Source organism: Tachypleus tridentatus, unplaced genomic scaffold (assembly GCF_004210375.1).
Source record: "Tachypleus tridentatus isolate NWPU-2018 unplaced genomic scaffold, ASM421037v1 Hic_cluster_2, whole genome shotgun sequence".
Classification (NCBI taxonomy): domain Eukaryota; kingdom Metazoa; phylum Arthropoda; class Merostomata; order Xiphosura; family Limulidae; genus Tachypleus; species Tachypleus tridentatus.
Window position 1 is genome coordinate 48459791 of NW_027467782.1, and position 25702 is coordinate 48485492.

Genomic DNA, 25702 nt, shown 5'->3' on the forward strand with positions numbered 1-25702 from the left:
CCAGAAGACAGGACATGCATAACAAGTTTGTGTTTCCAGAAGACAGGACATGCATAACAATCCAGAAGACAGGACATGCATAACAAGTTTGTGTTTCCAGAAGACAGGACATGCATAACAAGTTTGTGTTTCCAGAAGACAGGACATGCATAACAAGTTTGTGTTCCAGAAGACAGGACATGCCAGAAGACAGGACATGCATAACAAGTTTGTGTTTCCAGAAGACAGGACATGCATAACAAGTTTGTGTATAGAGCTAGTCAGGTTTAGTTACAGAATGACTGTATAAGGTTTGATATAATTAATTTCATTGTGTGCAGCTGCCTGTGATTATTGTAGTGTTTCAACACAAGTAATGTTTGCCCTGATGTAGTAATCCCAGTGAATGTACCAGTTAGATGATGGGAAACGTACGTTTGTAGTCGCTGGACGTAGTTAAGAAAGGGTGATACACCTGTTTGGCCTGGCCACCATTTGTGTCCACAGTAGCATGCATAATATCTGTCAGTGTAGTGGGTGTTCCTTGAAATATAATCAAATCATGGTCTAAAACCAACTGAACATTCTCACAGCCATGTCATCCAAATGACTCGGGACATCTTGGACACACCTTGGGACCATGTAAGGAGATAAAGCTCCCATTGGTGACCACATGTTTGTGCTTCAAGGCCTAACTGGTGTATTCACCAAGAATTATTAATATAAGATGAAGAGACCATATTGAAGAGATAAAACCTCTTTTGGTGACCACATGTTTGTGCTTCAAGGCCTAACTGGTGTATTCACCAAGAATTATTAATATAAGATGAAGAGACCATATTGAAGAGATAAAACCTCTTTTGGTGACCACATGTTTGTGCTTCAAGGCCTAACTGGTGTATTCACCAAGAATTATTAATATAAGATGAAGAGACCATATTGAAGAGATAAAACCTCTTTTGGTGACCACATGTTTGTGCTTCAAGGCCTAACTGGTGTATTCAGCAAGAATTATTAATCTAGAACAATTGATACTCATTTTAATGATGTTTAAACAAACTTTGGATGTATTTAAAGTTGTGTTTGTTTCATTAAATATTTCGTTTTAAGCTATTTGGATACATTCCAGCATTGTTCAGTTACTAAATGCTTAGATAGTTGCCTAAAACTGCATACAAGATGTTTCTGAATCAGTCATATCTTACCATTAGCAGGAGCAGTCTGTCTTATCAGAGCTTGTTTCTTAAAGTTGCTTCAAAGAGATGACTGAACCTTAGTCTCTTACAAAATATCATTCAGACATATTTCTCCAGAATATTCTGTTTGGAAGAATTTAAAACAAGCCACAGATTGTATTAAATCTTTAAATCCACAGTTTTTTGCACATTTTGCCAGAATTATTTTCATGAGGTCTTATTAACCATTAAACATACCTTATAAGATTTCCAGTCTGCTCATAAAAGGTAGATAATAATGTAGTTTGGATTAGTTTGCAGCCAAAGAGATTTATGTGTTATCGAATGTTTTTGTCATCTGATGAGTGAACTGGGATTTTCGGCCAGATGCTGATAGCATCCACTTGGGTTTAAAGAGTTAATGTCAAGTTCCTGATTCATCTTGGAGTCTTGTTGTTCTGTTACGTGAACCCATTTTGTTGCTATAAAACTAGTGGGGAAAGACTTATTTCAGATTAAGGTGATTGTAAAACTAAGACAAGTAAATTTAAACCTAAGTCTACAGATACACATAGAAGTGGTGTCCATATATATACGTGTGGGTGCGTATGGAAGGGATCATTTTCTAGTGTGGCAGTGCTTCCTCTGAGAAAGTTAATACAAGTTAAGAAATTCGGGCTTTGAAAAGCTACTTCTAAAACTTAATACATGCTAATGTATTTGGGTTTTGTATGCGAGTGGTTGTGCATATTGTATTACCTCCCAGTTGTAAAATGAATGTTTAATGTTTAGAAAGAAAACAAAACGTTTGGTTAAAATGTATATCACACTTCAGCAAAGTGACAGAGACGATTCTTCTAGATATGGTCGACAGTGAAATTTGTATCAAATCTTTAGAGCTTGAAGTTTGATAAATATTCTTCTTTATTACCATGAGAATACTTCATGTGGATTTGATGAAAGAAGGGATTTCTGTAGTTTTCATATAATCAGTGAAAATAGCATTTGTTTTCAAAATTTCACATAATTATCAATCCAATTGAAATTTTAAAATGCTTTGTGGGTCATAAACACTTTGAAAATAAAATGATTGTACTTCCTTTTATTAAAGTTTCAATGTTGAGTGGACAATTAGAATATTGTTACACTGGGAAAGAAGACTGATACATTAATTAAATAATTGTTTTCTTTTTGAGGGTTTGTTCTTAAATTATTTTACTTTTCTGAACAGAATTGTATTAACATGAAATAAGTACAATTCATATTAATAACAAGTATTGGTAATTTAATGCTGTGAGGATTAGGATACGTTATCTCATTGGAACATCCCAAATCAAACTTTACATTTGCATGATTTGGTGAATTCTGTGTTTGGTCTGGTTGTCTTTCACAATATTTTAATAAAGGTTTATGTAATCAAATGAATATTTTATGTTTTCAACTGAACTAGTGTATTGTACATCATTTATTTAATAATATTTCTGTCTTTCCGTTTGAAATAATAAAATCTGGTTGAATATAAACATCAGATTAGTTGTTTCTACACGACACTAACCAATAACTTCTTTCCATCTGAGGCTTTCATTATGCTAGTAAATCAGAGTATTTGTGCAGACAAGTATAACTTAACAAAATCATTTTGAAGTAATAATAACTTGTTTATAACTGTCAAGTTTATTTAATGGGCTATGTACGTCTGTTGAAATTACGTGACATAATCGATGCTAGGTTATATGTAGAGCAAAATAAACTTTGACAAGTTGATTATTCTTCAGGGTAAGTAGTTTGTAATTAATTGTCCTCGAATAAATTTACCGATAATATAAAGTAACATATTTGGTGCTTAACATGTCAACAGTATTATGTGTTGTTTTTTTGTAGTTATGTCTAGCAAAACATCTTACGTAAGACTTGCGTACGTAAATGAATTTTGAATAATTTGTGTTGACAAATCAACAACTAAGTTGTGGATAAGAAATCAATTGTGTAAACAATAATGTTAGAAATTATGCAATAGATATGTTTAAAGTATGTGTACCTATCAGAATTGTTGACTTTATATTGCAAGATAAATCATATTGATTATGAATTATAGGTTTACCTATCAGAATTATTTACTTTATATTGCAAGATAAATCATATTGATTATGAATTCCAAGAATGGTGAAGATTACATTATTGGTACACATACAACTATAAGTTTTATCGTTTTGTCATTATTAGTTTACTAAGCTTTGAGGGTAGGAAGCCAGATTAACTGCAGAATTTCAGAGATATCCAAGATTTTGTAATAGTCTCAAAATCCCATTTGAGAACCATTTCTGCTAGGAATTTTTGATCACACATTAAATGTTATTAACCAGTTCTAAAGACACTACTAACACCAGCAACTAGACAGGTTTACAAAACTTGCCATCGACTGAGGTAGTAACCAGTTCCAAAGACCCTATTAACACTAATAACGAGATAAGTTTACAAAACTTACCATCAACTGACGTTGTAACCCCAGTGTTACAGTTTAACGCTAAATGTTATAAAATAATGAATTTACCTTCTCCTCTGCGAGTTCACGCAAAGTCTCGTAATCTGAAATACCAATAATATTACAAAAAAAAAAAAACATTTTTAACGGTAGTGAAGCCATCATGTACCGTGTTAACAAAAGGTGCCAAGAATTTAATCAACGCAGATGTTTCTCTGTTATTTAACCAAGATATCTATTTATCAAACTTGTCATGAAAACAAAATTTATGATAGTTTGATTATGTCGTTATTTGTTGTTGTTTTTTAACATATATATTGTTTAGAGTGTATCCAGGCCCCATTATTGAAAGTTCATTTTTTCTTTACGCGTTTTTTGTACTTGCACGGTTTGAAATGAGGAATTTTCCAATGAAGAACGCTCAGATATTTTCTGTTTTGGTCAGAATTGCCACAATATTTTCTACGATGGTAGCGCCGGCTATTGGTAAGATGTTTAACTTTGAGTTAAGTAATGTAGAATGAACGTAACAACATTACTGTAAAAAATAATAATAATACAATCTCATTGTAGGATTACCAGTAATTTTGGGTTTACTTTTCTGTGAATGTTGAATTTAAATGTTGTTTATCACTGGTAAGAAATCATTTTCAAAACTTTTTTTTTATAATTACGACTTAAAAATTCGCGTAACGGAGTTTCGTGCATTACGTTCATTCTATGTAAGGTGCTAAGTTTGAAATGTGGATGTTACCATTGATTCTGGAATCGTTCTATATTAAAATTTAACTATAAAGTAAACTTTCTTCATCTTTTACACAACACATTCAAGGTTCTCTTTTTCTGTAATAAATTGTCATAAATGTATTGCTAGTTAAATATATATGTAAAAACGGCTGGTATGGTTAGACAAGATTCTATGTAGAGGTGCGAACAACGTTTCGACCTTCGGTCATCGTCGGGTTCACAAAGAAAGAAAGAGGTAACTGGCTGATAGCTGACCACATGTTTGAAGGCGGTTGTGTAATTGAGTGTAGGAATGTAGAGGGCGGGCTTAGATGTTTGATTATATTTGTTAGTTTAGGTATAAAGGTGTTTCTTTGTGTTGGTTTATTTTGGGCTTGAGTTGTATAAGTAAGGCTTCTTTAATTTTGCGTTTGTTTCTTTATTTAGTGTCTGGGTGTTTTCAATGGTTGTGATTAGGATTTCCAGAGTTCGAAAACGTGTGGTGACATTTTATGTTCTGTGAATCTGTATTCTATTTTCCAACTTGTGTACCTCTACTGGACCAGTAAGAAAAGGACTTGACCAGCTGATACCAATTTTACCGTTTTGCATTAAACCTGATAATAACTTTAATAATATTATTTTGTACTTGCCCGGTAGGGTTATCCAACACTGAATTAAAATCAATAACTGCTTTATTAATGAACCTGACGATGACCGAAGAAGGTCGAAACGTTGTTCGCTCTTCTATGTAAAATATTTTCTCAACCCAAACGAGCCGTTTTGCATATAAATAATGCCATTCCTTGTTGGCCTAGTAAGGACATAAAGTTTTGTTTTTAATAAAATAATGGATCTCGTAAACGTTTTAGTGTATTAGGGTGGTCATTCGACACTCTTACCCTGGCTTCGTCTCTAAAGGTTGTGGTTGGTTATTCTGACCTTAAACCTTCTAACAATTTGCGTAGATTATACTTAAGTTTGGTTTGAATTTCGCGCAAAACTACACATGCGAAAGCTACCTGCGCTAGCCTTCCGTGATTTAGCAGTGAAACATTTGAGGGAAGGCAGCTAGTCATGAACAACCGCCGTCAACTCTTGAGCTACTCTTTTACCAACAAATAGTGCGATTGACTGTCACATTATAACGTCCCCATAGCTGAAAGGGCGAACATGTTTGGTGTGATGGGGATTGCAATCTGTCAGGCTAGTTTATACTTTTCCAATTCAGTGAGCAGCTCCATTTTACCTTAAACAAATTAATATGTCTATTTGAAACATTTTTCTAAAGAAAAAATATGATAAACTATTGCAAAAAAAATATTTGCTTATATTTAGAATATTGTATGCAGTTAACTGAAATAATGTTTTATTTATTTATTATTTTGTAGGCCCGGCATGGTAATCTAGGTGGGTTAAGGTGTTCGACGGTGGGTGGTAATGACTAGCTGTAATCCGATGGTCGCAGGTGGTTTAAGGTTCGTAATCCGATGGTCCCGAATCCCTGTCGCACCAAACATGCTTGCCCTTTCATTCGTGGGGCGTTATAATGTGACGGTCAACCCCACTATTCGTTGGTAAAAGAGTGTCCCGAGAGTTGGCGGTGGGTGGTAATGACTAGCTGCCTTTCCTCTAGTCTTGCACTGCTAGCGCAGAGTAGCTTTGCGCGAAATTCAAAAAACAAAACATTATCATTTTGTAAATTTAAGATATTCGAGCAAGTAGAGACTTTTAATCAACGAGTACTGTATTTATATCCAACATATTTCAGAGGGCGCTGGCCTACAAAGTTTAGAGTGTGATTTCTCTCAGGATATGTGCAGTTGGAAAATACGACATGGTCAATGGAAGAGGCTGGAAGTTAACAAAATTACGGATGTGTCCACCCCTAACGGTAACTACGAATACTAAGTATTTCATTCAAAAGTGACGTAACAGTTGTGCATCGGCATGAAGAAGCCACCTAACAGCACTATGTTAGAATAAAAAAAAATTAATAGTTTACTTTATGATAATTTAGACCTTGAAGTGTCGAAAATCAGAATTTAAATAAATCATAATCTCTGAGTAAAGTATTCATCTGTTTACGAGAAATCTGTAGCTTTTGATATAAGACTTGCTATATTATCGACATTGCAAATGGCATGTTTACATGAACTTGTAGTACAGAAATAGCGAACCGTTTTGAGTGTGTGTGCCCAAATTAGGGATAATCTTCTGAAAAATTCTGTCGCGTGCCAATGGTAATTTTTAGCAGCAGATTATAATTTATTATTATTATGAATTATTTTAAATAAAAAAGCTTTAGGAGTTTCATGTTATTAATAACTACAGTAAAATTAATTAATTAGTAACAATACTAACAGAATTTTTTACGTCTCTCGCTTATTTACGTTTATCCATTGTTGTACTATTAACAGAAATCATTTTGTGAAATTGTAAGTTTTAGTTCATATTATGTAACATAAAAAATTAAAAAACAATGACAGTAAAATAAACGTATTTTATTCTAAGTGAGACTTTAGCTGGTGCACCAACGATGACAGATATTTATATCAGGCTTGTGTTTGGTTGTTTGAGAGCTATACATGTAGCACTAGTTTCATCATCATGTCTGTTCCTATAATTACACTTTACAAGGTTCATCACTGAAAATAACGACTCATATAAATATGTTGATGAAAATACTGTTAATACTGACATTTTTCAGAGACTCAGAAGTTTCAGGAATAGAATCAGAGTTTCAGAGCCTCATTATCTGTATTATTCCAGTCACTAATCGATCTATTTCGATATTTTCTAGTTCAGCTCTTAAGTCGACAAGTTTCTGTCTCCAAATTGAACTGATTTGTAAATCAATCAGTTGCATCTCAAAATTATCAAAGTCAGTTTACCGTAACATTATCAAATTCAGTTTGTCTAACGTTACACTGTCTGTATACTCTATGAATTTTATAAGATCAAATAACTTGATCTTACTAAATCTTAAAGAAAATTGTGAAACGTTGAATTAATGATGGTTGAAAATTGTGTTCGCTCCGAATGTATATTTTCTCACGAGTTTCAAGACATGTATCATGTGTGTTTTAGATTTGATAAATATTTAAAAGTGTTAAAAATCACGTTTAACCTTTTTTAGTCTGATTTCGAAAACTTTTGTTATCAAACGTAACATCAAGTGTTTTGCCAGAACCCCGGAATTTGGTGTTCAAGTCATTTAAATGTGAGGAGAAATCTGTAAACACACCAGTTTACACATTCACACAACATCAAATAATTCTTGACAAGAAAGTTTATCATTTGTCAAAAACAGACGAATTTCATCCAAACATTCAACAAATCGTTAAGGACAGAACATCTACTTAGATAACGAACATAAGTACGTCCCGTGTTCATCGATTTCGCCACTATCTTAGTAGATTTTCAAATTGTCTTTTTTTTTTTTTTCAAAGCATGCGCAGTAATAGAATTACCATGGTTACAGTTTCTATAACTACCGTGGTTACAGTTTCTATAACTACCATGGTTGCAGTTTCTATAACTACCATGGTTGCAGTTTCTATAACTACCATGGTTACAGTTTCTATAACTACCTTGGTTACATTTTATATAACTACCATGGTTGCAGTTTCTATAACTACCTTGGTTACAGTTTCTATAACTACCATGGTTACAGTTTCTATAACTACCTTGGTTACAGTTTCTATAACTACCATGGTTACAGTTTCTATAACTAAATTGGTTACATTTTCTATAACTACCATGGTTACAGTTTCTATAACTACCATGGTTACAGTTTCTATAACTACCATGGTTACAGTTTCTATAACTACCATGGTTACATTTTATATAACTACCGTGGTTACAGTTTCTATAACTACCTTGGTTACATTTTATATAACTACCATGGTTACAGTTTCTATAACTACCTTGGTTACATTTTATATAACTACCGTGGTTACAGTTTCTATAACTACCTTGGTTACAGTTTCTATAACTACCTTGGTTACAGTTTCTATAACTACCGTGGTTACAGTTTCTATAACTACCATGGTTACAGTTTCTATAACTACCGTGGTTACAGTTTCTATAACTACCGTGGTTACAGTTTCTATAACTACCATGGTTGCAGTTTCTATAACTACCATGGTTACAGTTTCTATAACTACCATGGTTACAGTTTCTATAACTACAAATCCGCTCATGAACAGTTTCATAATGTTACTTTACAGAGGAAGTCCTGCACATCACTGTTACATAAGATTTACTTTATCAATGTTACTCTACAGAGGAAGTCCTGCACATCACTGTTACATAAGATTTACTTTATCAATGTTACTTTACAGAGGAAGTCCTGCACATCACTGTTACATAAGATTTACTTTATCAATGTTACTTTACAGAGGAAGTCCTGCACATCACTGTTACATAAGATTTACTTTATCAATGTTACTTTACAGAGGAAGTCCTGCACATCACTGTTACATAAGATTTACTTTATCAATGTTACTTTACAGAGGAAGTCCTGCACATCACTGTTACATTAGATTTACTTTATCAATGTTACTCTACAGAGGAAGTCCTGCACATCACTGTTACATAAGATTTACTTTATCAACCTCTCTGATCATCACAAATATTTCAGTTCACGATTCTTGAAAATCTCTGTCGCTGTTCCTTCCATTTGAACATTTTTGTTTCTTTGGTGGTTAAGTTGACATTCTGACAAGCTGAAAAGGGTAAATAAATTAAAAAAATATTTCGCCAATTAACTTAAATACGATAATTTAACTTAGTGTAACATAACAGCTGGTGAAAAGTTATGTAATTGATAAAAAATATATTTATAATTAACTAACTGATCCAAAATATACGCATGCCACACCAAAAAATATAGTTTTAACAATATAATTCATATATTTACTGCGAAAGAAGAAATGCATATTTACCGTTATTATCACTAAATATTCAATATTAACTCACAAACATATAAACACAGCGAAGCTAGTACCAATAGTATAGTAACAAACATATAAACACAGCGAAGACATTTAAAGACATTTCCTGGCTTTAAAACTACTGACAGAAATTAGACATTTCCTGGCTTTAAAACTACTGACAGAAATTAGACATTTCCTGGCTTTAAAACTACTGACAGAACGTAGACATTTCCTGGCTTTGAAACTACTGACAGAACGTATACATTTCCTGGCTTTAAAACTACTGACAAAAATTAGACATTTCCTGGCTTTAAAACTACTGACAGAACATAGACATTTCCTGCCTTTAAAACTATTGACAGAACATAGACATTTCCTGGATTTAAAATTACTGACATAACATAGACATTTCCTGGATTTAAAACTACTGACAGAACATAGACATTTCCTGGATTTAAAACTACTGACAACTAGTAACAGACATATAAACACAGCGAAGCTAGTACCAATAGTATAGTAACAGACATATAAACACAGCGAAGCTAGTACCAATAGTATAGTAACAGACATATAAACACAGCGAAGCTAGTACCAATAGTATAGTAACAGACATATAAACACAGCGAAGCTAGTACCAATAGTATAGTAACAAACATATAAACACAGCGAAGCTAGTACCAATAGTATAGTAACAAACATATAAACACAGCGAAGCTAGTACCAATAGTATAGTAACAAACATATAAACACAGCGAAGCTAGTACCAATAGTATAGTAACAAACATATAAACACAGCGAAGCTAATACCAATAGTATAGTAACAAACATATAACACAGCGAAGCTAGTACCAATAGTATAGTAACAAAATGTAAACACAGCGAAGCTAGTACCAATAGTATAGTAACAAACATATAAACACAGCGAAGCTAGTACCAATAGTATAGTAACAAACATATAAACACAGCGAAGCTAGTACCAATAGTATAGTAACAAACATATAAACACAGCGAAGCTAGTACCAATAGTATAGTAACAAACATATAAACACAGCGAAGCTAGTACCAATAGTATTGTAACAAACATATAAACACAGCGAAGCTAGTACCAATAGTATTGTAACAAACATATAAACACAGCGAAGCTAGTACCAAAAGTATTGTAACAAACATATAAACACAAATACTTATGTACCAATGAGTATGTAACAAAATATAAACACGTGTCATCTAATACCAATATTATCGTAACAAACAAATAAAAACAGCCAAGTGTGCGTGAGACATTTTCTATAAACGTAACTCACTGCTTCCGAACTGGAAAAATCATTCACTGTTGCATTTGGTAACAAACATATAAACACATTTATTTATATACCAATATTATGGGTTAACGTTAAGGTATAAGGACATCAAGAGGTGACACTGTATGTCGCGTGTCAGCAAAATATTTTGCGTGGCATACGAGGGCTGTACCAAAAATATAGTAACAAACGTCATAAACAAAATGTACTTTATTTAGAAGTTACAGGTCTGGGACATATTCACAGTACTCTCCTCCCCAATAGTACAGTAACAAACATATAAACACTTGTTGAAACAGTCCTGGTACGTATAGTAACAAATGTATAAGCACTTCGTCGCATTTGCCATAATCTCGGGAATCGTAACAAACTTATTTCTTTCAAGGGTCTTTTGAGTTTGGGGAACAAACATAAAAAATTGTAAGAAGCAAAGTACCAATAGTATTGTAACAAACATATACACACAGCGAGTGTTAGTACCAATAGTCACGATTGTAACAAACATATAAACACAGCGAAGCTAGTACCAATAGTATTGTAACAAACATATAAAAAGATCCAACTGATACCAATAGTATAGTAACAAACATATAAACACAGTCGATTTGCTAGTACCAATAGTATTGATTTTTCTACGTTTTGCTCAAATACTTATGTGCACACTGGGTCTGCGAGGAATTCAAAACTGTGACCATCCAATGTCACATGAAATTTCTCGCAATAGCAAACTGGAGTCCAATTTTGCGTTTGAGACAATTTCTATGAACGTTTCTCACATTCTTCCGGACTGGAAAAATCATTCACTGTTGCACCGCGTAGCTAATGACAATTATTTTATTTATATATATATGTATATATATTATGGGTTACCTTTAAGGTTTAAAGAATCAACTGGAGGTGACATTGTATGTCGCTTGTCAGCATAATTTTTTTTGCGTGGCATAGGTTTGCCATCACTTCCCTAGTAGCACGGCAGCATGTCTGCGGACTTCTGTGGTTAGTAACAAGGAGTAATAATGATTCTCCCAACCTGCAAAAGAAGTGGCTTTGATATTGACCAACATCTCATTTTAATTTCGTGTTTTAGTTCATCTTGAAGAGAAGAAAACCGTCAGTAAATATCGTTGCTCAAAAACTATAATAAAATAACACGTATGTGTCTTCTTGAGAACATTTTTTCACAGAATGCTTTGTGAAGAAAGACTTTCTCTCGACAATTTAACCCTGATGTAGCTATTTTCCAAAGGATTGTCAGACTTTTTTGCTGGTGTGCTAACTTTTATGCTGGTTTTTTGGACTTTAGAATAACTCCAATGTTCGAGGACACCAATATGGCATTTTATACTTTCTTATTTTAATGCAGAATTTTTCAAACTTTGTTCGTTTTCCGGGCGTATGTGCAATGTTCAATAATCTAGCTACTTATAGATCTGTGTAACTCCCCTAAGATAACATTCCTGGTCTGCTCATGAGAGAAATACTTCTACCTTGTGTACGAAAGTGGTTTTCTCTAATGGTAGGCTGATATCTCAAAGCTAAACCTGCTTTGCTTTCAAATAATAACGACCAGTCACGTGGGTAAAGCTATTCGCTATGAGAAGGTACAATTCTATAGATTTAAGCTATATAAGGCAATCATCGTTTGTGCTAAAATAAAACATTCACTGTTTTTGTGCTTAAAAAGAATGCTTACGAGTTAGAATAAAATGATTTATAATTACTGTGAAAAAATGTCTTGTTGATTATCTTGTTATTCTACGGACCCTTCCTGTCACTCTAATAAAATCAGTTCCATCTGACTCTTTCAGTGATACAGAAGTATGTCTACAGACTTACAAACCTGGAAACAAAGTTTTTGTACTTTTGGTTGGTAGAAAGTCCATTTTGTAGCCCTGTGCTTAACTTCAAACAAGTAAACAACGTGTTTCGCTTTAAAATACCAAAATGTTAATGTTATTTTGTATAAAGTTAAAATTTCACTGAACTAAAACTTGTTCCTGTCTTTACGCAAGTGTATATTGAAATTTAATTGGAAAGTTCAAAATACGAATATATAAATAACACTCTCTGAAATGACTTGTGTCAATGTATAAGATATGTTTCTGCTTCCCACAGTTGTAAATCCACACTTTGGTCTGTTTCGACAGGAGATTCCTACGCGGTGACTTTTCTAGGAGGCACTAATGATCAAGCCATCCTCTCCAGCGATTATGTTACAATGGACTCGGAAATTAAAACATTAGAAATGTTACTCTGGTTAACAGAGGGACTCACTTTCAGCGTTGACTTGCAAACTAAAAAGATTCTACCAGAGATTTTCCATGAAGCTGTTAACAACAGGTGGAAAACATTTCAAATATCATTGGAAAATATCAGGAAGAGTGAAGAATTCAGGGTTTGTTTACTTTTGCAGTTTCATCCAAATAAAGTGATATAGTGTTAATTCTCTTACTGTAAAAAACAAAGGACCACCAGTAGTAAAGGTCTTATATCCAAAGAATTTATTAATTACAGTTAATATTCTATAATTCTCATAACTGTTAACTTTTATCAATTCTAGCTTTCATATACGGACAGGAAAACTATTAACATGTAATTCCTTAAAGGTATTTAATATTAAGACATAGTTATTGTTGTTGCTTTGTCACTTTGTAATCAACTCACTGAAGTTTAAGAAGATTTGTTTTAATGGAGGATAAAAACGTGCTTACAAGATGTCATTATATTTTTCTTTAGATCAATGTAAGACTTCTCAAAATCCCACAAGATCAAAATATTTCATTTGCGATTGCCTATATAAAGCTCCTTCCTCAAACATCCACGGAAATGCCACAGACAAGTTCTATATCATCTGAATTTACGACGGATGCAACAAGGATAACAAAGCCAGAAGAAAATCCAATATCAACAGGATCTACCATCATAACACATATCAGTGTAAAGTCTGAATTAGAATTGACGAAGTACACAAAACACCAGGAAGAAAAGGTTTCGTCAGAATCTTCCAGAAATACACAACCAGGAAACACGGGATCTTCAAATTTCGATAAAGTAACCATTTCAACTAAATCTCCTACTGCGACGTCAACAAAGATACATTCAACAAAACCCGAGACAGAAGTAGATGCATCTAGGTCTTCCATGTCTACTAACATAGTTTCACGTCTTGTAACGCCTAAATCTACAAACTTCGAAAAAGAAATAGTTACAAGAGATTCTCCCACGTCTACTAAGACGGTTTCAAAATACTTAACAGAAAAATACACAAAAGTCGATAAAGGAATGAATCTCACAGATTCCTCCATCATATCTTCAGCAAACACAGGTAGTGAAATATCAACGCTACAACAAACTGTGCATCATAAAAGAACAGTACCTACAGAATATTTCTTTCTAACTTCCACAAAGAGTAATTCGGAGTTATTTACCCAAAAATTCTTTATAACAAACAAAGAAACATATCCAACAGAATTGTCCACTGTAACACCAACAAACACAAATTTTACATCAGATACGTCAGGATTCAATGAATCAAAGGAAAACACAAATTCAACAGAATCTTCCACAACAACATCAGCAAACACAAATCTTACATCATTAACATCAGAATCCAATGAAGAAACAATTTCAACAGAAACTTCCACTGTAACATCAGCAAACACAAATCTTACATCATTAACATCAGAATCCAATGAAGAAACAATTTCAACAGAAACTTCCACTGTAACATCAGCAAACAGAAATCTTACATCATTAACGTCAGAATCCAAAAAAGAAATAATTTCAACAGAATCTTCCACAGTAACATCAGCAAACACGGAACCTACATCATTAACATCAGGATCCAATGAAGAAATAATTTCAACAGAAACTTTCACAGTAACATCAACAAACACGGAACCTACATCATTAACATCAGAATCCAATGAAGAAATAATTTCAACAGAATCATACACTGTAACATCAACAAACACAAATCTTACATCATTAATATCGGAATCCAATCAAGAAATAATTTCAACAGAAACTTCCACTGTAACATCAGCAAACACGGAACCTACATCATTAACATCAGAATCCAATGAAGAAATAATTTCAACAGAATCATTCACTGTAACATTAGCAACCACGGAACCTACATCATTAACATCAGAATCCAATGAAGAAATAATTTCAACAGAATCATCCACTGTAACATCAACAAACACGGAACCTACATCATTAACATCAGAATCCATTGAAGAATTAATATCAACAGAAACTTCCACTGTAACATCAGCAAACACGGAACCTACATCATTAACATCAGAATCCAATGAAGGAATAATTTCAACAGAAACTTTCACAGTAACATCAGCAAACAGGGAACATACATCATTAACATCAGAATCCCATGAAGAAATAATTTCAACAGAAACTTCCACAGTAACATCAACAAACACGGAACCTACATCATTAACATCACAATTCAATGAAGAAATAATTTCAACAGAAACTTCCACAGTAACATCAGCAAACACAGAATCTACATCATTAACATCAGAATCCAATGAAGAAATAATTTCAACAGAAACTTCCACAGTAACATCAGCAAACACAAATCTTACATCATTAACATCAAAATCCAATGAAGAAACAATTTCAACAGAAACTTCCACTGTAACATCAGCAAACACAAATCTTACATCATTAACATCAGAATCCAATGAAGAAACAATTTCAACAGAAACTTCCACAGTAACATCAGCAAACACAAATCTTACATCATTAACATCAGAATCCAATGAAGAAACAATTTCAACAGAAACTTCCACTGTAACATCAGCAAACAGAAATCTTACATCATTAACGTCAGAATCCAAAAAAGAAATAATTTCAACAGAATCTTCCACAGTAACATCAGCAAACACGGAACCTACATCATTAACATCAGGATCCAATGAAGAAATAATTTCAACAGAAACTTTCACAGTAACATCAACAAACACGGAACCTACATCATTAACATCAGAATCCAATGAAGAAATAATTTCAACAGAATCATCCACTGTAACATCAACAAACACAAATCTTACATCATTAATATCAGAATCCAATGAAGAAATAATTTCAACAGAAACTTCCACTGTAACATCAGCAAACACGGAACCTACATCATTAACATCAGAATCCAATGAAGAAATAATTTCAACAGAATCATTCACTGTAACATTAGCAAACACGGAACCTACATCATTAACATCAGAATCCAATGAAGGAATAATTTCAACAGAAACTTTCACAGTAACATCAGCAAACAGGGAACATACATCATTAACATCAGAATCCCATGAAGAAATAATTTCAACAGAAACTTCCACAGTAACATCAACAAACACAGAACCTACATCATTAACATCACAATTCAATGAAGAAATAATTTCAACAGAAACTTCCACAGTAACATCAGCAAACACGGAATCTACATCATTAACATCAGAATCCAATGAAGAAATAATTTCAACAGAAACTTCCACAGTGACATCAGCAAACACAAATCTTACATCATTAACATCAAAATCCAATGAAGAAACAATTTCTACAGAAACTTCCACTGTAACATCAGCAAACACAAATCTTACATCATTAACATCAGAATCCAATGAAGAAACAATTTCAACAGAAACTTCCACAGCAACATCAGCAAACACAAATCTTACATCATTAACATCAGAATCAAATGAAGAAACAATTTCAACAGAAACTTCCACAGTAACATCAGCAAACACAAATCTTACATCATTAACATCAGAATCCAATGAAGAAACAATTTCAACAGAAACTTCCACTGTAACATCAGCAAACAAAAATCTTACATCATTAACGTCAGAATCCAAAAAAGAAATAATTTCAACAGAATCTTTCACAGTAACATCAGCAAACACGGAACCTACATCATTAACATCAGAATCCAATGAAGAAATAATTTCAACAGAAACTTTCACAGTAACATCAACAAACACGGAACCTACATCATTAACATCAGAATCCAATGAAGAAATTATTTCAACAGAATCATCCACTGTAACATCAACAAACACAAATCTTACATCATTAATATCAGAATCCAATGAAGAAATAATTTCAACAGAAACTTCCACTGTAACATCAGCAAACACGGAACCTACATCATTAACATCAGAATCCAATGAAGAAATAATTTCAACACAATCATTCACTGTAACATTAGCAAACACGGAACCTACATCATTAACATCAGAATCCAAAGAAGGAATAATTTCAACAGAAACTTTCACAGTAACATCAGCAAACAGGGAACATACATCATTAACATCAGAATCCAATGAAGAAATAATTTCAACAGAAACTTCCACAATAACATCAACAAACACGGAACCTACATCATTAACATCACAATCCAATGAAGAAATAATTTCAACAGAAACTTCCACAGTAACATCAGCAAACACGGAATCTACATCATTAACATCAGAATCCAATGAAGAAATAATTTCAACAGAAACTTCCACAGTAACATCAGCAAACACAAATCTTACATCATTAACATCAAAATCCAATGAAGAAATAATTTCAACAGAATATTCCACAGTAACATCAACAAACACGAAGCCTACATCATTAACGCCAGAATCTAATGAAGAAATAATTTCAACAGAAAATTCCGCAGTAACATCAGCAAACACGGAACCTACATCATTAACATCAGAATCCAATGAAGAAATAATTTCAACAGAAATTTCCACTGTAACATCAGCAAACATGGAACCTACATCATTAACATCAGAATCCATTGAAGAATTAATTTCAACAGAATCATCCACTGTAACATCAACAAACACGGAACCTACATCATTAACATCAGAATCCAATGAAGAAATAATTTCAACAGAAACTTCCACTGTAACATCAGCAAACAGGGAACTTACATCATTAACATCAGAATCCAATGAAGAAATAATTTCAACAGAATCATCCACTGTAACATCAACAAACACGGAACCTACATCATTAACATCAGAATCCAATGAAGAAATAATTTCAACAGAAACTTCCACTGTAACATCAGCAAACAGGGAACTTACATCATTAACATCAGAATCCAATGAAGAAATAATTTCAACAGAAACTTCCACTGTAACATCAGCAAACATGGAACCTACATCATTAACATCAGAATCCATTGAAGAATTAATTTCAACAGAAACTTTCACAGTAACATCAGCAAACACGGAACCTACATCATTAACATCAGAATCCAATGAAGAAATAATTTCAACAGAAACTTTCACAGTAACATCAGCAAACACGGAACCTACATCATTAAAATCAGAATCCAATGAAGAAATAATTTCAACAGAAACTTCCACAGTAACATCAACAAACACGGAACCTACATCATTAACATCAGAATCCAATGAAGGAATAATTTCAACAGAAACTTTCACAGTAACATCAGCAAACAGGGAACATACATCATTAAGATCAGAATCCAATGAAGAAATAATTTCAACAGAAAATTCCGCAGTAACATCAGCAAACACGGAACCTACATCATTAACATCAGAATCCAATGAAGAAATAATTTCAACAGAAACTTTCACTGTAACATCAGCAAACAGGGAACTTACATCATTAACATCAGAATCCAATGAAGAAATAATTTCAACAGAAACTTCCACTGTAACATCAGCAAACATGGAACCTACATCATTAACATCAGAATCCATTGAAGAATTAATTTCAACAGAATCATCCACTGTAACATCAACAAACACGGAACCTACATCATTAACATCAGAATCCAATGAAGAAATAATTTCAACAGAAACTTCCACTGTAACATCAGCAAACAAAAATCTTACATCATTAACGTCAGAATCCAAAAAAGAAATAATTTCAACAGAATCTTCCACAGTAACATCAGCAAACACGGAACCTACATCATTAACATCAGAATCCAATGAAGAAATAATTTCAAAAGAAACTTTCACAGTAACATCAACAAACACGGAACCTACATCATTAACATCAGAATCCAATGAAGAAATTATTTCAACAGAATCATCCACTGTAACATCAACAAACACAAATCTTACATCATTAATATCAGAATCCAATGAAGAAATAATTTCAACAGAAACTTTCACTGTAACATCAGCAAACACGGAACCTACATCATTAACATCAGAATCCAATGAAGAAATAATTTCAACAGAATCATTCACTGTAACATTAGCAAACACGGAACCTACATCATTAACATCAGAATCCAAGGAAGGAATAATTTCAACAGAAACTTTCACAGTAACATCAGCAAACAGGGAACATACATCATTAACATCAGAATCCAATGAAGAAATAATTTCAACAGAAACTTCCACAATAACATCAACAAACACGGAACCTACATCATTAACATCACAATCCAATGAAGAAATAATTTTAACAGAAACTTCCACAGTAACATCAGCAAACACGGAATCTACATCATTAACATCAGAATCCAATGAAGAAATAATTTCAACAGAAACTTCCACAGTAACATCAGCAAACACAAATCTTACATCATTAACATCAAAATCCAATGAAGAAATAATTTCAACAGAATATTCCACAGTAACATCAACAAACACGAAGCCTACATCATTAACGCCAGAATCTAATGAAGAAATAATTTCAACAGAAAATTCCGCAGTAACATCAGCAAACACGGAACCTACATCATTAACATCAGAATCCAATGAAGAAATAATTTCAACAGAAATTTCCACTGTAACATCAGCAAACATGGAACCTACATCATTAACATCAGAATCCATTGAAGAATTAATTTCAACAGAATCATCCACTGTAACATCAACAAACACGGAACCTACATCATTAACATCAGAATCCAATGAAGAAATAATTTCAACAGAAACTTCCACTGTAACATCAGCAAACAGGGAACTTACATCATTAACATCAGAATCCAATGAGGAAATAATTTCAACAGAATCATCCACTGTAACATCAACAAACACGGAACCTACATCATTAACATCAGAATCCAATGAAGAAATAATTTCAACAGAAACTTCCACTGTAACATCAGCAAACAGGGAACTTACATCATTAACATCAGAATCCAATGAAGAAATAATTTCAACAGAAACTTCCACTGTAACATCAGCAAACATGGAACCTACATCATTAACATCAGAATCCATTGAAGAATTAATTTCAACAGAAACTTTCACAGTAACATCAGCAAACACGGAACCTACATCATTAACATCAGAATCCAATGAAGAAATAATTTCAACAGAAACTTTCACAGTAACATCAGCAAACAGGGAACATACATCATTAAGATCAGAATCCAATGAAGAAATAATTTCAACAGAAACTTCCACAGTAACATCAACAAACACGGAACCTATATCATTAACATCAGAATCCATTGAAGAATTAATTTCAACAGAAAATTCCGCAGTAACATCAGCAAACACGGAACCTACATCATTAACATCAGAATCCAATGAAGAAATAATTTCAACAGAAACTTTCACTGTAACATCAGCAAACAGGGAACTTACATCATTAACATCAGAATCCAATGAAGAAATAATTTCAACAGAAACTTCCACTGTAACATCAGCAAACATGGAACCTACATCATTAACATCAGAATCCATTGAAGAATTAATTTCAACAGAATCATCCACTGTAACATCAACAAACACGGAACCTACATCATTAACATCAGAATCCAATGAAGAAATAATTTCAACAGAAACTTCCACTGTAACATCAGCAAACAAAAATCTTACATCATTAACGTCAGAATCCAAAAAAGAAATAATTTCAACAGAATCTTCCACAGTAACATCAGCAAACACGGAACCTACATCATTAACATCAGAATCCAATGAAGAAATAATTTCAACAGAAACTTTCACAGTAACATCAACAAACACGGAACCTACATCATTAACATCAGAATCCAATGAAGAAATTATTTCAACAGAATCATCCACTGTAACATCAACAAACACAAATCTTACATCATTAATATCAGAATCCAATGAAGAAATAATTTCAACAAAAACTTCCACTGTAACATCAGCAAACACGGAACCTACATCATTAACATCAGAATCCAATGAAGAAATAATTTCAACAGAATCATTCACTGTAACATTAGCAAACACGGAACCTACATCATTAACATCAGAATCCAAGGAAGGAATAATTTCAACAGAAACTTTCACAGTAACATCAGCAAACAGGGAACATACATCATTAACATCAGAATCCAATGAAGAAATAATTTCAACAGAAACTTCCACAATAACATCAACAAACACGGAACCTACATCATTAACATCACAATCCAATGAAGAAATAATTTTAACAGAAACTTCCACAGTAACATCAGCAAACACGGAATCTACATCATTAACATCAGAATCCAATGAAGAAATAATTTCAACAGAAACTTCCACAGTAACATCAGCAAACACAAATCTTACATCATTAACATCAAAATCCAATGAAGAAATAATTTCAACAGAATATTCCACAGTAACATCAACAAACACGAAGCCTACATCATTAACGCCAGAATCTAATGAAGAAATAATTTCAACAGAAAATTCCGCAGTAACATCAGCAAACACGGAACCTACATCATTAACATCAGAATCCAATGAAGAAATAATTTCAACAGAAATTTCCACTGTAACATCAGCAAACATGGAACCTACATCATTAACATCAGAATCCATTGAAGAATTAATTTCAACAGAATCATCCACTGTAACATCAACAAACACGGAACCTACATCATTAACATCAGAATCCAATGAAGAAATAATTTCAACAGAAACTTCCACTGTAACATCAGCAAACAGGAACTTACATCATTAACATCAGAATCCAATGAGGAAATAATTTCAACAGAATCATCCACTGTAACATCAACAAACACGGAACCTACATCATTAACATCAGAATCCAATGAAGAAATAATTTCAACAGAAACTTCCACTGTAACATCAGCAAACAGGGAACTTACATCATTAACATCAGAATCCAATGAAGAAATAATTTCAACAGAAACTTCCACTGTAACATCAGCAAACATGGAACCTACATCATTAACATCAGAATCCATTGAAGAATTAATTTCAACAGAAACTTTCACAGTAACATCAGCAAACACGGAACCTACATCATTAACATCAGAATCCAATGAAGAAATAATTTCAACAGAAACTTTCACAGTAACATCAGCAAACACGGAACCTACATCATTAAAATCAGAATCCAATGAAAAAATAATTTCAACAGAAACTTCCACAGTAACATCAACAAACACGGAACCTACATCATTAACATCAGAATCCAATGAAGGAATAATTTCAACAGAAACTTTCACAGTAACATCAGCAAACAGGGAACATACATCATTAAGATCAGAATCCAATGAAGAAATAATTTCAACAGAAACTTCCACAGTAACATCAACAAACACGGAACCTACATCATTAACATCAGAATCCATTGAAGAATTAATTTCAACAGAAAATTCCGCAGTAACATCAGCAAACACGGAACCTACATCATTAACATCAGAATCCAATGAAGAAATAATTTCAACAGAAACTTTCACTGTAACATCAGCAAACAGGGAACTTACATCATTAACATCAGAATCCAATGAAGAAATAATTTCAACAGAAACTTCCACTGTAACATCAGCAAACATGGAACCTACATCATTAACATCAGAATCCATTGAAGAATTAATTTCAACAGAATCATCCACTGTAACATCAACAAACACGGAACCTACATCATTAACATCAGAATCCAATGAAGAAATAATTTCAACAGAAAATTCCACAGTAACATCAGCAAACACAAATCTTACATCATTAACATCAGAATCCAATGAAGAAACAATTTCAACAGAAAAAACTTCCACTGTAACATCAGCAAACAGAAATCTTACATCATTAACGTCAGAATCGAAAAAAGAAATAATTTCAACAGAATCTTCCACAGTAACATCAGCAAACACGGAACCTACATCATTAACATCAGAATCCAATGGAGAAATAATTTCATCAGAATCCTCCACTATAACATCAGCAAACACGGAACCTACATCATTAACATCAGAATCCAATGAAGAAATAATTTCAACAGAATCCTCCACTGTAACATCAGCAAACACGGAACCTACATCATTAACATCAGAATGCAATGAAGAAATAATTTCAACAGAATTCTCCACTATAACATCAACAAACACGGAACCTACATCATTAACATCAGAATCGAATGAAGAAATAATTTCAACAGAATTCTCCACTATAACATCAGCAAACACGGAACCTACATCATTAACATCAGAATCCAATAAAGAAATAATTTCAACAGAAACTTCCACAGTAACATCAGCAAACACGGAACCTACATCATTAACATCAGAATCCAATGAAGAAATAATTTCAACAGAAACTTCCACTGTAACATCAGCAAACATGGAACCTACATCATTAACATCAGAATCCATTGAAGAATTAATTTCAACAGAATCATCCACTGTAACATCAACAAACACGGAACCTACATCATTAACATCAGAATCCAATGAAGAAATAATTTCAACAGAAACTTCCACTGTAACATCAGCAAACAGGGAACTTACATCATTAACATCAGAATCCAATGAAGAAATAATTTCAACAGAATCATCCACTGTAACATCAACAAACACGGAACCTACATCATTAACATCAGAATCCAATGAAGAAATAATTTCAACAGAAAACTCCGCAGTAATATCAACAAACACGGAACCTACATCATTAACATCAGAATCCAATGAAGAAATAATTTCAACAGAAACTTCCACTGTAACATCAGCAAACAGGGAACTTACATCATTAACATCAGAATCCAATGAAGAAATAATTTCAACAGAAACTTCCACTGTAACATCAGCAAACATGGAACCTACATCATTAATATCAGAATCCATTGAAGAATTAATTTCAACAGAAACTTTCACAGTAACATCAGCAAACACGGAACCTACATCATTAACATCAGAATCCAATGAAGAAATAATTTCAACAGAAACTTTCACAGTAACATCAGCAAACACGGAACCTACATCATTAAAATCAGAATCCAATGAAAAAATAATTTCAACAGAAACTTCCACAGTAACATCAACAAACACGGAACCTACATCATTAACATCAGAATCCAATGAAGGAATAATTTCAACAGATACTTTCACAGTAACATCAGCAAACAGGGAACATACATCATTAAGATCAGAATCCAATGAAGAAATAATTTCAACAGAAACTTCCACAGTAACATCAACAAACACGGAACGTACATCTTTAACATCAGAATCCAATGGAGAAATAATTTCAACAGAATCCTCCACTGTAACATCAGCAAACACGGAACCTACATCATTAACATCAGAATGCAATGAAGAAATAATTTCAACAGAATTCTCCACTATAACATCAACAAACACGGAACCTACATCATTAACATCAGAATCCAATGAAGAAATAATTTCAACAGAATTCTCCACTATAACATCAGCAAACACCGAACCTACATCATTAACATCAGAATCCAATAAAGAAATAATTTCAACAGAAACTTCCACAGTAACATCAGCAAACACGGAACCTACATCATTAACATCAGAATTCAATGAAGAAATAATTTCAACAGAAACTTCCACAGTAACATCAGCAAACACGGAACCTATATTATTAACATCAGAATCCAATGAAGAAATAATTTCAACAGAATTCTCCACTATAACATCAGGCTCAGAACCATTGTCGTCTAAATTCAGTAAATCTGTCGAAGTAACGAATTCTTCTGAATGTACTAGTGTATCAACAATAAACGCCAGTTTAAATCTATTAACTCCAGAACAATCTTCACCAGATGAGGAAGCGTCAGAGTTTTCTAGTGTTTCATCAACAACAAAAAATTCAGAATTATTAACTCCAACGTTCAAAATATTTGAAATTTCAACTGTAACCTTTACCGCTGAAAGTTTTAATGGTTCTCCATCCACATTGGTCTATCCACGGAAAGGGACATATTCCTTGTTCTGGTTATATGTGTTAGTATCATGTTTGTTGATAATTTTGTTGTGCATATTACTTTACATTTTTATCAACTGTTTAAACAAACGACGACGTCACAGAAAATTACGAGAAAGCGGTGTAGACATTGTTTTTTTGCTCTGAGTCTTAACTTACTAGAATTGTTTAATGTGTCACGAAGATAATCTGATAATTATTTTAATTTTTTATGGTTAATGACACGAGTGTTACACCACTTTTGTGTTGTAATTTATCTTATGTATATTTCCGATTTGCTATGCCATGTAAGTTAACGTTTTACAATTTCAAAGAACTGGAAATATGAACTTAGAAATTAATTCAATGTGTAAAATTTATTGTATTTACCAACAAGATTGATATACATAATTTTCTTTCTTAACACAGATATATTTTAATACGCAAACAACAATACAAGTTATGATAAGAGTTAGTACAAGTAATAATTTAATACAAAAGTTTTACATACTTACAAAAATACTGAGTGTTCTATCTGATCTGAAACTGAATATTTTATCGATGGTTCACGATGATCGAATTATTTTTATATTGATGCACAAGTACACTTCACTTGACGGGAAGCTTGCAAGCTTTTTCACACGTGAGCTTTTTTTCGCTGAATTTATATAAAGTATTCGTATAAATACTAATGTCCGAAGCTAATTAACTGAAGTTAAACGGTTTGTAATGTTCAAAATTTATAAATTTTCCTGGTCAAATGCCTACATTTCTTTAGTTAATGAACGTTTATCACAGTTATAGCTTCCAAGATTTGTAGTATACTAACTGTGATAAACCAATAATACCATTAAAACTGTCTTGGTGCATCGATTTATAAATTTTTATATAAATGTGAGGTTTTTGAAAATTCAATTGACAGCAGTATTTTACTTACACACGTAGTACGTTGTTTATTTAT

At 32.9% G+C, this 25702-nt stretch overlaps 2 protein-coding genes across 2 annotated transcripts; both read left to right on the top strand.

Moving 5' to 3' along the window:
* The first annotated feature begins 188 nt into the window (after positions 1-188).
* On the top strand, positions 189-16124 carry LOC143242305 (uncharacterized). Its single transcript, XM_076485667.1, has 7 exons — positions 189-4122; positions 6134-6256; positions 12751-12998; positions 13340-14560; positions 15116-15316; positions 15377-15886; positions 16110-16124. Exons 1-7 carry the CDS (start codon positions 4032-4034, stop codon positions 16122-16124), a joined length of 2409 nt encoding a protein of 802 aa, XP_076341782.1. The 5' UTR covers positions 189-4031.
* Positions 16125-16270: 146 nt separating this feature from the next.
* LOC143242306 (uncharacterized) lies at positions 16271-24661 on the top strand (the record flags this gene model as incomplete). The annotated part of the gene is made up of 8 exons (XM_076485668.1): positions 16271-17557; positions 17826-17836; positions 18372-18382; positions 18471-18580; positions 19464-19474; positions 19854-19864; positions 21881-23298; positions 24587-24661. Coding segments are annotated over 8 exons (2934 nt in total), but the record flags the coding sequence as incomplete, so codon positions are not given.
* Between the last annotated feature and the right edge of the window lie 1041 nt (positions 24662-25702).

What these genes read in the sequence shown, in the direction of transcription:
- LOC143242305 (XM_076485667.1), top strand. Translation starts at nt 4,032, where the DNA reads ATGAGGAATTTTCCAATGAAGAACGCTCAGATATTTTCTGTTTTGGTC. An exon ending in GATGGTAGCGCCGGCTATTG is followed by an intron (nt 4,123 to 6,133) that starts GTAAGATGTTTA and finishes AACATATTTCAG; the next exon opens with AGGGCGCTGGCCTACAAAGT. An exon ending in TTTCAACAGAATCATACACT is followed by an intron (nt 14,561 to 15,115) that starts GTAACATCAACA and finishes ACAGTAACATCA; the next exon opens with GCAAACACAGAATCTACATC.